We start from the raw sequence: 17,847 nt of genomic DNA on the forward strand, positions 1-17,847 counted from the left end.
TGGATATATGAAATGAGCTTCCAGAGGAGGTAGCTGAGGCAGTTACTATAACAACATTTAAAATACATTTTGGACAGGCACATGGATTATAACAACATTTAAAGACGTTTGGACAGGTACAGAGGGATATGAGCCAAATATGGGCAGGTTGGACTGGATTAAATGGGGCATCTTAGAAGGCATTGGCAAGGTAAGCCAAAGGATCTTTTCCATGCTGTATGACTCTATGAATCATAAAAGAAACTTGCATCTGGAGAGTAGATACTTTGAGAAATGGCTGCACCTAAGGTTTTACTGTGCAGTTCAAAACCACACCAGGTAGAATCTGACATCAACATGTGCAGATACCAACATACCAGAAACCATTCACTGATAACCTGGCCAACATCAAGATGTTGTTCCTGTTGGTAAGTTTTACAAGCAGTGATGCAGCTGGTAGAGCTGCTCCCTCACATTATAGGATACCAGGTTCGATCTCGACCTCGGGTGCTGTCTGTGTGGAGTTTACACGTTCTCCCCATGGGTTTCCTCCAGATGCTCCCATTTCCTCCCACATCGCAAAGTGGATTTTAAGATTATTTGGCCTCTGTAAATTGTCCCTATCATGTCGGGATTGAAGAGAAAGTGGGACAGAATGGAACTAATGTGAATGGGTGATCGATGCTCAGCATGGACTGAGACTGAGTGGGCCAAAGAACCAGTTTCCATGCTGTCTCTGTAAACTAAACTAAACTAAACTAAACAATCAAATAAGTCTTAGATTAATCATTTCTATTAAACTGGAGAATCCTATTAATAGATGTTGATTGTGACTCAGTGATTGTAACTCTTGCCAATAAACTATGAGCTGGGAAGGCATACAGGAGACTTTTACATAGAACATAGAGCAGTACACTACAGGATCAGGCCCTTTGGCCTCACAATGTCTGTGCAGAGTAGAGAGGTACAGAGGAAGTGCTGCAATGCAAAGGTGTATCTTGAAAACAACATCAAACCACAGCTCTGCCTGCCTGCTCACATGCTTAAAATAATCTACTGCGTCTATTTTGGAAAAGGTTGGGAATTTTCCCTCAGTGTTCTGGCCAATGCTTGTCTCTATCAGCACTACTGAAACAGAATTTTTATGATTTTAGTTTAGTTTAGATACAGCATTAAAACAGGTCCTTCGGGCCACCAAGTCTGTGCCGACCACAATCTAGGGACAATTTTTACTGAAGCCAATTAACCTACAAACCCGCACATCTTTGGAGTTTGGGGGAAACCGGATCACCGGGGGAGAACCCAAGGTGCTCAATGGGGAAAACATACAAACTCCGTACAAGACAGCACCTGTAGCCAGGATCGTGCCTGGGTCCCTGGCAATGTAAGGCAGCAAATCTACTGCTGAGGTATCGTACAGCCCTTATTACAATATTATTAACAGAGTTGTGAGCTGGTAGAGCTGCTGCCAGCGTCAGAAACCCGGGTTCGATCCTGACCTCGGGTGCTGCCTCTGTGGAGTTTTACGTTCTCCCTATGACTGTATGGATTTCCTCTGGGTGCTCTGGTAGAGTCTCACATCCCAAAGATGGATAAGCTTGTATATTAATAGGCTTCTGTAAAACTGCTCTTAATGTGTAGGGAGTGAATGAACAAGTGGGATAACATGTGTGAGCAGGTAATTGATAGTTGACCTGGACTTGTTGGGCCGAATGACCTGTTCCCATGATCTATAACTAAAACTAAGTTGGCACTTGTGGGACCTTTCTGTGTGTAAATAGGCTAGTACGTATTCTATGTCAAAGCAAATAATTTTTCAAAAGCGCTCTATCACCATGGGACATTTTGGATTAAACTAGTTTTGTGAAAGATGGCATGTAAATTAACATCATATAAATAAGTTATTGCATTACACTCACTCAATCGCAGGTACATCTGTACCAGCATACCTCATAACACAGTCTATTCTGGAAACTCACCTCACTAAAGTATCCTGTTTTTGAATTTGGTTCTTTCTTCATCCACAGGTGCTGATCTGTTTTGCTCTGCTGTTCTGTGGAGTGGTTCAGCTGGCATATTGGAAGTCAGCCTACAAGCAGGTGGTGAGTCATATGCCAAATCTGGACACAACATTAAAAAAACACCTCGTTTAACATAACTGGAGGTGACAAATAATTTGCATCATAGTTACAATGAATATGTATAACTGGTAACTGATATCTCTCTCAGCCATAGTCATACAGCGCGGAAACAGGCCCTTCGGTCCAACCTGCCTATACCGACCAACATGCTCCATCTACACTAGTCCCGCGCCTGCTTTTGGCACATTGCCCTCTAAACCTAGTGTTTAAGAGGGAACTGCAGATGCTGGAGAATCGCAGGTTACACAAAAAAGCTGGAGAAACTCAGCGGGTGCAGCAGCATCTATGGAGTGAAGGAAATAGGCAACGTTTGGCCGAAACCCTCTTCAGACAGGAGGGTGAAGTCCGGCCCGAAACGTTGCCTATTTCCTTCGCTCCATAGATGCCTGCACCCGCTGAGTTTTCTCCAGCTTTTTTGTGTAACCCTCTAAACCTATCCTTTCCACCCAGTACTACATTGTATCAGTCCAGCATGCAGGCTGGACTTGCTTCTTTGACTTGCATCCAATCCAATGAAGAGGGGAGTACAGCTGGTGAGCCAGATGGGATTCTCTGGTTGGGAGAAAGAGAATCCCGGGGTAGAGCAGAATCCACAGGGAGAGGAAGAAGAGAATCATGAGGATGGGGTGGAGGAGAATGAGGAGGTGGAGATGAAGGGAGTAAAAGGGGGTGGGGTAAGGAGATCGACATAGGTATTAATGAAAGTGACCGAGATGGGGTGAGGGGAACGATGGGGATTGGAAGGAGAACGAGGGAAGTGTGGGTGGGGAAGAGAATGGGGCGATGGGGAGGAAGAGAGTGAGGAACAGGGAAGAGGAAACAATGAGGTGTGAAGGAGAGTGAAGAGGTGGGGATGAGAATATCAGGCTGTGATTGAAGAGAAACAGAAGGTGATGAAAATCGCAAGTTTGTGGAAGTAGGTGAAATTAATTTGTGGAAAGAAGGGAAATAAAGGCAGAAGATGTATTTCAGATCCCCTGATTAAACTACAAAAGCTTTTATCCTGATTGTCCATTTGATGGCAGCCCCACCTCCTCCAACATCTTTGACCCTATATTCCCCCACATTGTGCCAATCCTAGGCCTATTGCATCATGTGGACAGTAATGTAATGGCTCCCTGCAATAACCTTTCCAAGCCAATGATGTTCTAAAGCCAAGGTCACTACCATTGCAGTGAGAAATTAAAGCTACTGAATCTCAGGCCAAGAATCCCCCAGAGATTGTGCCCTGAAGGAGCATCCTACACTCGAAGAATGTTAGGGTTTTTATTCTCATTGATCAGCAACTCACAAAGCTTATTGTCCCATGAGTACCCTTGTCTGTAATCAATTCCCTCTGCTTTTATGTTATTCACTAGACTGTGGGACCCATATGTTCCCTGTCCCACAGGAGGCTTGGTCCCCCAACGCAATATTCCACCACTCACTCATAGCCCCCAACTGCACAGGCGTACCTCATTTCCCCTCATCCCTAGCACTCTCTCACCCTCCTCTTCACCCTCCCTCTTCTTTCCCCTCTCCTCCTCCCCTCCCCCAATCTCTCCCTCACCTCCCTTTCCCTCTCCTTCACCTTACCCTCAGTTACTCCCTCACACCCTCCTCCATTACTCCCCCCCCCTCCCTACCCCCCCTCCTATCCCTCTATCCCCCACTCCTCACCAACCCCTATCTCCCCCACAGCCCTCCTCTCCCTCTATCCTTTCCCTACCTCCCCCACCCCCCCACTCCTCTACTCCCCCTCCTCTCCCCTCTCCTCCCTCCTCCCCACTCTCCCTCCTCCCCTCCCCCAATCCCTCCCTCACCCCTCCTTTTCCCTACCATCAGTCACTCCCTCTCTCCCTTCCCTACTCCCCTCCTCTCCCTCTATCTCCTCTCCTCCCCCACACTCCCTCCTCACCTCCCCAGGATCTGGAGGTTGCCACTCCTCCACCTTCTTGTGTGCCCCGGAGGAGCATCAGCCGATGGTGCCCTTAGAGCCAGGCCTCGAATACTTGGCTCGGCCCGGAAGCACCAGCAGCTACGGCCAGGCGGGTACGTGGTTGGGGGGGTGGGGGTGGGAGGAGAGCACGGAGAAAAGACGGGGGAAGAGCCATGGGGGAGAGGGGGTGGGGTATCACGGGGAGAGGGACTGGAGCCAGTGAAGGGGACCAGAGGGGAAGGGGCTGGAGCTGCGGGGCGTTGCGATGGCGGTGCGTTTGGGACTCCCAGCGGGCGCTGGACGCTCTCCGCCGGGATCAGACTCTCCGCTTTCCATTTGGCAACATCTCAGACTCCGCGCCGGGCCGCTTCTAGAATTGGAATTGGAGACCTCTGCCACCACCCGCAGCGTTCCTCAGCTCCAGTAAAGGTGTGATGGCGTAGGAAGGGGCGGACCGTCCCAGGGAGTGACAGGAGAAGAGACCAATCCGCGCGGTGCTGACTGGCAGGAGAGGAGATCGATTTGTCCACGCGCCGATTTTTACGACTTTTAAACCTCACTAATGTTTACAATTTACTACCGATTGGAACAAAACTTGTTGCACTCGCAGCACAGGAGAACGGTGAGTGAGCTGATGGAAAATCGTAGCGCTATCGCGTACCAATTTTGCACAGTTAGAAAAACCGCGCAAACCAGAAAAGCACACGATCACAGTTTTAGTTAGATTGTTCAGTTGCTGCACCATCTCACTTTAATTTTGCTGAACCATTCTGTGTTCTGAGCAGTTATTTACTTCAAAATTCACCACTGATGTGAGGTTAAACGGCCTCCTGACACACACTGAATATGTTCTGTTCAGCAACCCATCATGTATGACAGATATTCCCACTGCAACATGTACTAAATGGTTTCAAATACCTGAGGGCACAGCTTTAAGGTGAGAAGGGCAAATTGAAAATGTTCTATGAAACTTTCCTCAGCAGTATTCTCCATGGAGTGTACCACTCTTCCACACCTGAGCACATGTCCTCAATAACCATTACAGAAAACTCCATTTGCCTGCTAAATCCTACATCCTCTAACCAGACCCCAGACTGTCTGTGGTCCACAGATTAACTGGTATTAATTAAATACTTTGTTAACTTTTGGCTGAGTTGCTGAGATTATAGATATGACTCGGAGACAATGACAATTAATCTCGTGCAGACAGTGTTGGATTTATGTCATCATAACTCTGAGATCTTTCACTCAGTATCCATTACATACAGAGCCTAATGTGAACACTCAGCCAATAGCTCAGGGTTTCATTTAATGAAATCCCTTGGGTGTCTGGGCCATCATTAATAACCAGAAATTGAATTGAGTTTTGCTTTGTAGAGGCCGAGAGAGATTTCTCAAATCAACCATCTAGCTAAGATACTGCCAAGGTACTTACATCATCCACAAAATTAAAACACCTCCCAAGTACCTGAACATAGAATAAATAATTGCCGGGTGCTAATATAGTTGGAACAGACCTATATATAAATCATGGTCAGACATCACTTAAGTGGTTGTATGCATTTGTGCCTCACTCATTGGGCTGAGTAATAACACTCATTTTGTCATTGGTAAAATAAATTTGTATAATCTATTAATATCCCTCTGAAATGTAATACGTCCATTTACACTGCTTGCAATGCTGTGTATATTTGAGTCAGTGGCAAACTTGATATGTGGCTTTCTATCCCTCTATCCAAGACAAATACATCTCTGAAAACATCACACCCTGCCACATAGAATACATGGTCATTTTCTCAACTGTTCTTCCAATCATCCAGTTTCTGAACCAATAATTTACCTTTAGATCCATAAGCTTCAACTTTAGCTAAGAGTCTTTTATGAAGAACTTTCTCAAATGTCTTCTGTACGTCTATATGAAAAGTGTACACAGAGATTCTTTCAATCAGAGTTTTCAAGCATAATTGACCTTCACATTGAAGTACCCTGGTTGAGTCGGCAAAATGAAATATGGATGCTGACCAGATGCGTAGAACATGCATTTGATACAGCAATAGGGCACAGCATAATTGAACATTAATGAAACTCACTCTGTCATTTGTTATAACAAAACATTTAGACTAAAAAACACTTGAGTGAGGAATTAAAATTTGAAACCCACAGTATTTAGTTTTTCCGTCTTCAAAGGAAAGTAACCTTCAGTGGTAGGCAAAGCCAAATATGTTTTGTGGATTAAAAAAATACTAGTAGACATTAAGGCACATGTTGTTAGCACAGTACCAGTTCACAAGCAATATTGGTTCTCAGTTTAAAGATCTTCATATGTATCCAGAATAAGTTCACATAATCTAGTTACTGAGACCAATATGGGTCTTCTTCCCTTTCTTAAACAGTCTGCTGCATTCAAGGAAAACATGATCACACCACCTTTGTGGGTTCTGAGGTGGCAGTTGAGGCCAATGTGGCACAGCAGCCCCTTCCACAGATGGACTACGAGGTCCACGACTGGAGGGGTGATTTGTGGGGTGGTGTGTTCCTCTGCCACTTTTTTTTTGTGCTGCAGATTTGGAATCGCAATGCCATTCCAAATGCCCCTTCCCCATTCAGCGTGGTCATGATCTAAAGATTCCAGGAATCAGTGGGGCTGTTGTATTTCAGGAAGGCTTTGTTCTAGACCTAGCATCAATATCAAAACCTCATTGTGGATCCAGGCAGAGTGGAGATATATTGATAATTGAAGCTAGTGCAGGTTCCAAAATAATAGTAATAACCAATTTGTTCTTCTGGTCCTTGAATAGTATTGAGATGCGTTGCCACTTCTTCCGTTAGATATATAGGTCATCGCTAATATTAAAAGACTTATGTTTTAATCTTTAGGGCCAGAAACTTTATCTATACTCCCATTAGATGGACCAGCAGAATGGTAGAATCTTTTTTTAATTATGTTTTTGCACCAGTGGTAGAGCTGCTGCCTTACAGCGCCAGATATCAGGGTTTGATCCTGACTATGAGTGATGTCTGTACAGAGTTTGTACGTTCTCCCTATGACCATGAGTGTTTTCTCTGAGTGCTCCAGTTTCCTCCCACACTCCAAAGATATACAGGTTTGTAGATCAATTGGCTTCAGTAAAATTGTAAATTGTGCCAAGAGTGAAGGATACTGCTAGTGTATGGGGTGATCGTTGGTCAACAAGGACTCAGTGGGCTGTAGGGCCTGTTTCCACGTTGTACCTCTAATGTTCAAAGTCTAATGGCCCTGTCCCACGGTACGAGTTCATTCCAAGAGCTCTCCCGAGTTTGCCCTGATTCGAACTCGGAGATTTACGGTAATGACCACTCGTCGGTACTCAGGGCTCTCGTGGCCATTTTTCAACATGTTGAAAAATCTTCACGAGTCTTCCCGAGCTTACCTGCCGTTAGCGAGTCTTCGCAAGTACCTGCCGTTAGCGTTACGAGCTGCTAAGAGACGTCCCCGAGCAACGACGTACTCGCTACGTTCATTCTCCGTGCTTACCACGAGTTTGATTTTTTTTAAACTCGGTAGAGCTCTTGGAATGAACTTGTACCGTGGGACAGGGCTTTAAATATCTTTCTTTTTTGCAGTCTGCTTTTCAAAATATTCATTGTAATTTATGAATAATTGGTGTATAATTTATTTTTGTGTGTTTATCTGATTCTACCCACCTATGATGCTGTTGCAAGCAAGATTTTTCATTGTATCTGTACCTCACCATATGTCATCGGGTGGCACCGCGAGCGCCAGCCTCGCCAGCAGCGTGTTCGTCCTTTCGACTTTCTTTGTTTTTTAGTATGTCTGAATGTATGTTTTTCAGTGTGGGGGGGTGGGTGGGGTGGGGGGGGGGGGGGGGGGATAGAGGGAAACAGTTTTCAGTCACTTACCTAGATGGAGATGCGACTTTTCTCTTTGTCGTATCTTCGCTCCTCCTCGCGCCCTAACAACTGGATTGGTGCGGCCTTTCTTGGGGTCCGGCCCAGAGATTCAGCAGCAGGCGCGGCGCAGACTTTAACATCGCAGAGCGGGGCGATCCCTTGCCGGGGATCGCCAGAAGAAGTGGTCGGACCGCCGGCCTATAACATCATGAAGCCGTGGTCTCAGGTAAGAAAGTGACCAATTTGGGAACTCCAAGGCGCGGAGTTTGTGGTCCGATCCGTCCCAACATCGGAGTTTCGATTATCCCGACAAGAAGGCTTGTACATCGGGCCGTCCAAAGCAGTGACTACGGAGGGTTCATGGCCCCGACCACGGGTGAACAAAGGAGGAAGATTGACTGAACGTTATTGCCTTCCATCACAGTGAAGAATGTTGATTCCACTGTGGTGGATGTTTATGTTAAATTCTATTGTGTATTGTGTTCTTTTTTGATTGTATGGCTGCATGGTAACTCAAATTTCACTGTACCTTAATTGGTGCATGTGACAATAAATGTGAACTTGAACTTGTACATATGCCAATAAACTCAACTCGACTTGCATTGTCGACCTCCAATTGTTCAAACACAGAAGAGGATAGATCGATAAACCCCACATGTGTCTGAAGACTCAGGAATGAAGAGGACTCAAAACGAGTGTGGAAAGTGTCTGGAGGCGTGGCATGTGTGACAATATGCCCATCCAGTTTCCAGTCACAGTTGTCCACATCACAGTGGAAGAAAGTTTTACTTCCTCAGTGTGCACCCAAGTTTCCCCACTAACCGCATCTCCATTATGTTCAGTAGCTCTCATGGTGGTTTCATTTGAGGACAACCATCTGGAGTCTGGCTTATTTGAAGGTGTAGGCAGACTGGAGGAAGAACTTTTTGAAGAAATAAGTGAAATTCAGCCTTAGTTAATTATTGTGCTGCTCCACTCTTGGCCTTACGGATACACATCAATACTTCTTCTACCCACCGCTTTGATTGATCATCCAACTGGAACCATGGGAGCTTTGCCCACAGTCTCCGCTTCCATGCACCAACAATTGTTTCATCCTCCACTCTTTCTTTCTCCGCCATTTTCTTTGGCATTCCCAAAGATGACCTCAATCCAGGCGGGGAGCTTTCTTTAAATAAAATGCGAAAGTTGTTCCTAAATACTCTGGAGTTGACATTTCATGAGATGGGCAAACTAGAAAATACACATCTGGTTTTTATGGTTCTCTAATTTTCTGCCTTTCTCATTATACAAGCTACTTTTAAAGTGGGAGTCCCACAATGAGTAAATATCTTGTTTCCTTCACTGTGTTAGCAGTTCACATCTGCCGTCAACAAACCAGATCAAGCAGATTCCACGCTTTTGTTTTTTTGGGATCTTGTGCTTTCTCCATTAAAGGTTTTCCCTGAGGCAGATGCATATTTTGAACAGAGGAGGAAGCAGGGAGGAAAAATGGTAAAACAAACTATGTGCCTTTATTTCTTGTTAGCTTCCATTGTTGCTGGAAATGTTTGTATGCACATTTGTTTTTTAATATTTGGATAACATGTTCCATTAGATGGAGGATGCAGCAAAAGATGTGTACGATGTTCTATATGCTGACTACATGAGAAACGTCTCACACCCTTCAAAACAGGATTTGATAAACATTCACTCAACTGTAAGTAATAGTAACAAGTGCTCCTCGTGTGACATTAAACTATTGCTGCAGTACATGTATTAATGAAAACTATGCAAAGTAGAGAAATGGTGAGTTATGAGCTTTTGTCAATGCAAACTAAACATTCATTAACTTAGGAACTGTGATGTATTGTAACGCCGCCAGCCATAAAATAAAAATTATCTTCATATCACTAAAGGAAACAGATTGGTAAAGGCCTTTCTTCAACAGGAGCAGTTTGTAGGAGGGGAGTGAGCTAGATCCTGATAGGTTTATGGAGGGAGATCCTAAACTTTGGACTCAGGCAGCTGAAAGCACGGAGTGAACGTCAGGGAAGTGTAAGTCAAGGATGTGCAAGAGGCCAGAATTAATTAGTGCATAAATCTTGGAGCATTATTGGGCTGATGGATGTTGCATAGTTGGGGTTGGCAATGTTACACAATGTCACGCAAGATCCATAAATAAAAACGATAATATTAAAACTGCAGAGAAACGTCTCATCAGGATCCACATTGGAACATAGAACAGTACAGCACAAGAACAGGTCATGCGGCCCACAATATCTATGCTGAACATGATGCCAAGAAAAACTAATCTTATCTGCCTGCACATCATCAATAACCCTCCATTTTCTGCATATCCAAGTACGTAACTAAAAGCCTCTTAAATGACGTTATCGTATGTCCCTCCACCACCGTCCCTGATAGCTCGTTCCAGGCACCCACCACCCTCTGTGTAAAAAACCTGTCCGCACAACTCCATTAAACTTCTCCCCTCTCATTTTAAAGGTATGCCCATCAGTCTTTGGTATTTCCATGCTGAGGGAAAGATTCTGACTGTCTAACCTATCTATGCCTCTTATTATACAGTTCTGTCTGTGCTATGCTTTGGTGGAGCATTGGATTACCAGAAAGGTTATGACTGTATGAAAGGTTTATAGAAAACAGGTGTGAAGCACACAAGGCCAAATTGAGTAATCACGTCTAAACGGTGAACCCTGAGTTGAGTGAGTTGTGTTTAAACCCCCTTTTCACGGTGCGACTTGACGCAAGAGGTAACCAGAGTTTGACATCGTGGGAACTTCGTGCGGTAACAATACGGCATTCGTGGACCACCGTGGCGCTAACGGCAGGTAATCGTGTACCTTGGGTACTCGGGAGAAAATTCAAACATGTTTGAATTTGTCCAAGAGTCTCTTGTGCACTTGTGGTTGAGCATTGCAACATTTTATGAACGAAGTGTCCCGTGCGATATCCGTAGTAACTCTTGCGGTCACCGTGGGAACTCCTGCCAACGGTGAACCCGGAAGTTGGATAGAGTGAATCCAGCCAGTTTGCTATTTACATACAAATCTAATAAAACTAGCTAAGCATTTCATTAATGTCAGTGTGTCTCTTTTTGTCTGAAAGATGGGGGTGTCTTCATTTACTGGCGGTGGGTTGTCTGTCACTGAAACAGGCAGGTAAGATTTCGCATCCACCTTGTGTGTGCGTCTCTCTCTCTCCCTCCCTCTCACACAGGCATGAATGGAGGAACTCCGCGGGCCAGACAGCATTTACGGAGGGAAATGGACAGACAACCCATTCTTCAGGCTGCCTTATGTCTCCCCCCCCCCCCCCCAACTCCCACCCACACACGCGAATGCAGGAGAAACTCCGCGGGTGCAGCAGCATCTATGGAACGAAGGAAATAGACAACGTTTCGGCCCCGCTGCACCCGCTGAGTTTCTCCAGCATTCGTGTGTGTGGGTGGGGGGGGGGTGAGGGGGGGGGGGGGGGGAGGGGGGGGGGGGGGGTGGGGAGAGACATAAGGCAGCCTGAAGAATGGGTCGCTGTCCATTTACCTCCGTAGATGCTGCCCGGCCCGCGGAGTTCATCCATTCATGCCTGTGTGAGAGAGAGGGAGGAGAGAGAGAGAGAGAGAGAGAGAGAGAGCGAGGCAGTCCTGGTCAGTCCTTTGAAGATAGACACCAGTTGCTTGGAGCAACTCAGCAGGACGGGCAGCATCTCTGGAGAGAAGGAATGTAAATGCTGCCTGGCCCGCGGAGTTCCTCCATTCATGCCTGTGTGAGAGTGAGGGAGGGAGAGTGTGAAGAAGGCTCTCGACCCGAAACGCCACCCGTTCCTTCTCTCCAGAGATGCTGCCTGTCCCGCTGAGTTGCTCCAAGCAACTGGTGTCTATCTTCAAAGGACTGACCAGGACTGTCTCTCTCTCTCTCTCTCCCTCCCTCCCTCTCACACAGGCGTGAATGGATGAACTCCGCGGGCCAGGCAGCATCTACGGAGAGAAATGGACAGCGACCCATTCTTCAGGCTGCCTTATGTCTCTCCCCCCCCCTCACCCCAACTCCCACCCACACACGCGAATGCTGGAGAAACTCAGCGGGTGCAGCAGCATCTATGGAACGAAGGAAATAGACAACGTTTCGGCCCCGCTGCACCCGCTGAGTTTCTCCAGCATTCGTGTGTGTGGGTGGGAGTTGGGGTGAGGAGGAGGGGGGGGGGGGGAGAGAGCCAAAGGGCACCCTGAAGACTGGGTCGCTGTCCATTTCTCTCCGTAGATGCTGCCTGGCCCGCGGAGTTCATCCATTCATGCCTGTGTGTGTGAGAGAGAGGGAGGGGGAGAGAGAGAGAGAGAGAGAGAGAGAGAGAGAGAGGCCGTCCTGGTCAGTCCTTTGAAGATAGACACCAGTTGCTTGGAGCAACTCAGCGGGACAGGCAGCATCTCTGGAGAGAAGGAACGGGTGGCGTTTCGGGCTGAAAGTTTCTTCAGACTGAAAGTTTCACCTCTCAGTAGATCATAAAATAACACAATAATCACGGTCAGTGTGAGATACAGTCTTTATTCATATTTGACAAAATAAAAAGACGACTTCTTGCACATATTGAGAGAAGGTGCATCACACCAAACAACATTTGTCTAAAAAAACAGATTATTCTTCAACTCATTAAAGAGCTCGGGTGAAAAAAACGAATATAGTGTGTGACAACAAAGTAACATCATTTGTGCCACGTGATTAACTACACTACAGTCCACGATGTTCATTCGGGAAAGATCGGGAGACGGACAAGTCACTCGCACAAATGACAGAATTGCCGAGTACCGTGGGAACTCTTTACTCTACCCCCGTTATATCGTGTGATATCGTGCTAGACCACGACCACTCCACTCTGGCTACATCTTGCGTCAAGTCGCCCCGTGAAAACTAGCCATTAGGTTAATCTCACGTGTGCCGAGGTACAGTGAAAAGCTTTTGTTGCGAGCTAACCAGTCAGCGGAAAGACAATACATGATTATAATCGAGCTATCCACAGTGTAGTGAAGATAAAGTCCAGTAAAGCCCAATCAAAGGTAGTCCGAGGGTCTCTGATGTGGTAGATAGTAGCTCAGGACTGCTCTCTAGTTGTTGGTAGGATGTTTCAGTTGCCTGATACCAGCTGGGAAGAAACTGTATCTGGATCTTGAGGTGTGCGCTTTCACACTTCTATACCCTTTGCCCAATGGGAGATGGGAGAAGACTCAACCTTGATTATGCTGGTGGCCTTGCTGCGGCAACGTGAGGTGTAAATAGAGTTAATGGAAGGGAGGTTGGTCTGTGTGATGGTCTGGGCTACATCCACAATTCTCTGCAATTTCTTGCAGTCTGCTGGAGCTGTTCCAAGGCATGCTGTGATATAAAATATTTTCTACGGTCCATCTATAGAAATTGGTGAGAGTTGTTGGTGACATGTTGAAGTTCCTAAGCCTTCTAAGGAATAAGAGGTGTGCTTTCTTGCCCATTGCTTCATTATTGGTGATCCAGGATAAGTTGTTGGTGATATTTATTCTGAGGAATTTGAAGAGTTCCGTGCATGTTCTTCAGAAGGAAATAAATGCTCTTTGAAAAGTGTTGTAAATGCATCTCATTATCAAATACAATACCAAAGATGGAAATCATCTATTTCAGTTTTAGACGGTCATTAGTGGAAGGGAAAAAAGTAAGATTAGGTTAGATAAGATTATCACCAGGGTGCACTGAAACTCTCTGTTCACATGAAAGTCACACAAAGTAACGCGAATGTAGAGTTTGTGGTCAGCAGTTATATTAATGGCTTCAGTCTTCACAATATTTATTTGAGGACATATCTGTTCACCCAACACCCAATGGCAGTTTGAGGATGCTGGAGGTGTCGATCAAGGTGAGACAGTCCTGCAAATTGTCGCAAATCATGTGGAGAAATAGGTAGATTTTCCTGAAACAGGTTGATTTTCCGATGAAAAGATTGGAAGGCTGGGCTTTCATTCATTGTAGGTAGCCAAATGTGCTGGAGAAACTCAGCGGGTACGGCAGCATCTATGGAGCGAAGGAAATAGGCAACGTTTCGGGCCGAAACCCTTCTTCATTGGAATTTGGAAACAATTAAAATAAATGCGATTCTGAAAGGTCTTCACAGGATTGAGGTGAAAAGGATGTTTCTTGGGGCAGAAACTAGAACCAATAATCACTGCTTTCAAAAAGTTTCTTGTTTAAGGTAGAGATCAGTCAAAGGTTTTTCTGTAAAGGATTGCGAATTTTTGGAACTGTCTTCCTCAAAATGTGGTGGACACATAGACTTTGAATATTTTTAAGGATTTTTAATAAGCAAAGGGATGAATAGTAAGGACAAGAAAATTGAAGTTACAGTCAGATCGGCCTCATTTCATTCAGTGGCAGAGAAGATATGAGGAACAGAGTGGTCTCTGCCAGTTTATCATTTGTCTGTTCCTATGTTCGTATGAAGCTGATTCTGTGCTAATGATGTTGCTGAGGGACACCATGTGGATGAGAAATAAAATACTCCAAAGACAGTTCCTTTGACAGATAGTATGATACAGGTGCTGAGACATGCTGTTACAGGTGATTCCCTGGCCTTGATGGCATTTTTTTCTAATCTCACCTCGACGGAGATGCGATTTTTTTCCGTATCGTATCTCCGTCTGCACTGCGGCCTAACCGAGGAGTTGGCGACCTTTGCTGGAGACCGATTTTGAGAGCTCCACCACAGTCGCCTGTGGACGTAACATCACGGTGCCCGCGATCCCTTTGCCAGGGATCGACCTCGGAGCTCCGACCACGGGTGCTTGCGGACTTTAACATCACGGAGTTTGTGGTCTCTGGTTAGAGACCGACTTCGGGAACTCCAAGCGGCAGGAGCTTTGACCGCCCTGACGCGGGAGCTTCGATCGCCTCGACGCGGGTGCTTCGACCGCTGGCTGCGGGAGCTTCGACTGCCCCGACCGCGGGAGAATAAAGAGGAAGGATATTGGACTTTTTTGCCTTCTATTACAGTGAGGAATGTGGGGAAATCCGCTGTGGTGGATGTTTATGTTAATTTTTATGTAGTTGTGTGTCTTGTGTCTTGTCACTTTTCTTTTTCGTATGGCTGTATGGTAATTTGCATATCACTGTACCTTTCTTGGCACACGTGACAATGAAAGACCTTTGAAACCTTTGAAGTGCTCTCATCTGTATAAAAAATGGTCACACGTTTGGCTGCACAACGTTTCTACTGAAGCGGTAGGACAAACATGACAACGCGCATATCAGATCCTTATTTTCGATTAGTGTGTTTACGGCATTAGGTAGCTGAGCCATAAATGGCAGTGAGTCCCACATTTGCTTCCTGGTCTAGCTACGGTGGCAAATCATTTACAAGGGCCCACAATGGACACTGCAATTCGGGGTCAACCTGCCAACTTCAATTCAGGCTCAGGAAAAGTTAGTCAATGATAAAAAATATTCATGGCAATCTAGCCCCAGAAATGATTGGCAGCTAAAAAGTAGCCCTGAATATAATTCTTATTACAAAAAGAAAACCATTTTATTTGAAGAAAATGCCATGAAAAATAATGTTTCATAAGATCATAAGACATAGTACCAGCATTAGGTCATCCAGCCATCATGTCTGCTCTGCCGTTCAATCTATTTTTCTCTCTCAACACCGTTTTCCTGCCTTCTTCCCGTATCCTTTGACACCTTTACTAATTAATCTTGGTCTCCATAGATTCATTGGGGAATCAAGAGGACGAGTGGTAAGAGACAGGCCAACATAACACAGAGGGTCAACGTTATTATGTGGGCCAATTTCTGTCATTGCTTTGTTCGTTTATCAGTTCCTGCTTTCCAGGTGTGAACTAAAATTTGACACAGATGCATGGGATTGGAACACAAAGTTCCCCAAAATTAGCTCCCCTATTCACCTTCCAAATTGATTGATTGATTGAAAGATACTGCATGGAAACAGGTCCATCAACCCACTGAGTCCACTCTGACCACCAATCACCTGTTCACACTAGTTCTATGTTATCCCACTTTCCCATTCACTCCCTACATACTAGGGGTAATATACAGAGGCCAATTAACCTACAATGCCTGCGTGCTTATGGAACATGGGAGGAAATCGGAGCACCCGGAGGAAACTCATGCATTCACAGGGGGATCGAAGAAACTCTACTTGGACAGCGCCTGAGCTCAGGATCAAAACCTGATGTCTGGCGAAGTGAGGCCCCAGTACCAGCTGTGCCACTGTGTGTAAAGCTACACACACATACATACAAAATAAGCATAGGCACAAACATACCTACACACAGATGGACTTTTGGCATAAAGAACCATTGAAAGATCCTTGCACTCTGGTGTACGTACCTCATTGTTCATTTTCTATTGAAGAAGTAAAAGTGGACATCTCTGTAGTCAACAATAGAGACCCCCCCCCTCCCCCCCCCCCCCCCCCCCCCCCCCCCCCCCCCCCCACACTCTCATAACACTCATTCTTCTAAAACTACTTAACCTGGATGGAAGTGAATATAAAGAGTGACACGGCCTGCCAATAGTTACCCTCTTCTCCACACTTGTGTGTCATTGGATTTTATGAGATAACAAATGAGATATTGTGCCTTTGCCAACATGTCATAATTTTTCAATGTTCTGAGTTTAGACCCGAAGCCAAATTCAAGTGAGGGAATGACTGTATCCGTCACTGAAAAGACAACTCTCAGTTATTCTGCCACAGATTTCTTCCAAACTGTGAATGGTGTATTTTGTAGGATTGCTGTGTGCCTCCAAACTATTTATTTTCATAGCTGAAGAGTTCAATTACTTTGGGATTATTCCAGAGGAGTGACAGGAATTAAGTTATATCACGTTGCTAGGTCAAGGGAGAAATAGATGGACATCACACCATATAATAAACTATTTTAAAAAAAATTGGTAAGCAGCTCTACTGCTTTAGTGTTTGGATTAAATTCTGGCAAACCTTCAGCACATCTCTCAAGAAGAGCCCAGCTTGAATAAGGGGAGACAATGGAGTGTCAGCATTCCATTGAAACTTGCTTCCAGGAGGGAGTATCCTTGTGCAGGCACTTGGGAACACAGCCTGGCAAACTTTCCACTTTCCTAATTGTTGATTAGCCACGGATAAAGATTTTGTGCCCCTCGTCTGTGGCTTGCATTGCACCAGTTGAATGGTGCAGCCTCAGTCTGCACTGCCATTAGAATCTGGTCGGCTGCTATTCTTGTTTGCAGTCACAGAGTATAACTCTGCTGCCACATGGCTGAGTGTCTGGTTGCTCTGCCAAATTCCAACATCTGGATTCATTCTGCACAATTCCAAGAAACTATTGCTCACAACTACCACAAAAGAATATTTAAGACAGTGAACTCTCGTCTTAATGCTGTTTTGAGAAGAACCCTCGCCAAGAATACTTGGCCCCGAGGCCATGAGAGTGGTGGGGGTACAAGAGGCTTGAGCACAAATTCTCCATTAGTTTCTTGCTCCTTCTCTCACTTAAAAGAACAACTTAGCAGCACGGCAATAAACGTCTGAATAAGACATTCCAACCTGAAGTCAGAGTTTAATGTTTTTTCCATCAAATGTAGGCTGTTTTCAGACTATGCTACACAATCATTCTTGCAGAACCCGCCTACACAGACCCTATCACAGCACAGCTGGTCACACCAGCTTGCGGTATGACTAGCTGAAGAACTGTTAACATATCTTCAAAGGGTGGACCATTAAGAATGCAGCTCATCTGTGAGTAGCTGGGGAAGTGGCTTCTATTAATGGGCATTTTCTATCATTATCCTCCCAGTCGTATGATCAGGAAGCAACTGAATGCTGAACAAATGATCATCGGACCAACTTTCAAATATAGATCAGGCACTGTGAAGGAAAACAAACTGTCGCTCCAGATTTTCCAGC

General features: G+C 45.4%; 2 protein-coding genes across 3 annotated transcripts in view; both read left to right on the forward strand.

The window, feature by feature from the left end:
• Positions 1–17,829, forward strand: part of LOC129705811 (potassium voltage-gated channel subfamily C member 1-like) — a 176,213-nt gene extending 158,384 nt beyond the window's left edge. Inside the window, exon 5 of the transcript XR_008724967.1 lies at positions 17,817–17,829. The gene's annotated coding sequence lies outside the window, so the exon portion shown is untranslated. The remainder of the gene's footprint in view (positions 1–17,816) is intronic.
• LOC129705813 (tetraspanin-32-like) overlaps positions 1–17,847 on the forward strand; it is a 54,127-nt gene that overhangs the window by 29,022 nt on the left and 7,258 nt on the right. Inside the window, exons 4-5 of one of the 2 annotated variants that reach the window (XM_055649641.1) lie at positions 2,007–2,081; positions 9,527–9,628. In XM_055649641.1, the coding sequence (XP_055505616.1) occupies positions 2,007–2,081; positions 9,527–9,628 (177 nt within the window). The remainder of the gene's footprint in view (positions 1–2,006; positions 2,082–9,526; positions 9,629–17,847) is intronic. The other variant, XM_055649642.1, reaches the window with a different exon arrangement.

Source organism: Leucoraja erinacea, chromosome 18, assembly GCF_028641065.1.
Source record: "Leucoraja erinacea ecotype New England chromosome 18, Leri_hhj_1, whole genome shotgun sequence".
Lineage (NCBI taxonomy): Eukaryota > Metazoa > Chordata > Chondrichthyes > Rajiformes > Rajidae > Leucoraja > Leucoraja erinaceus.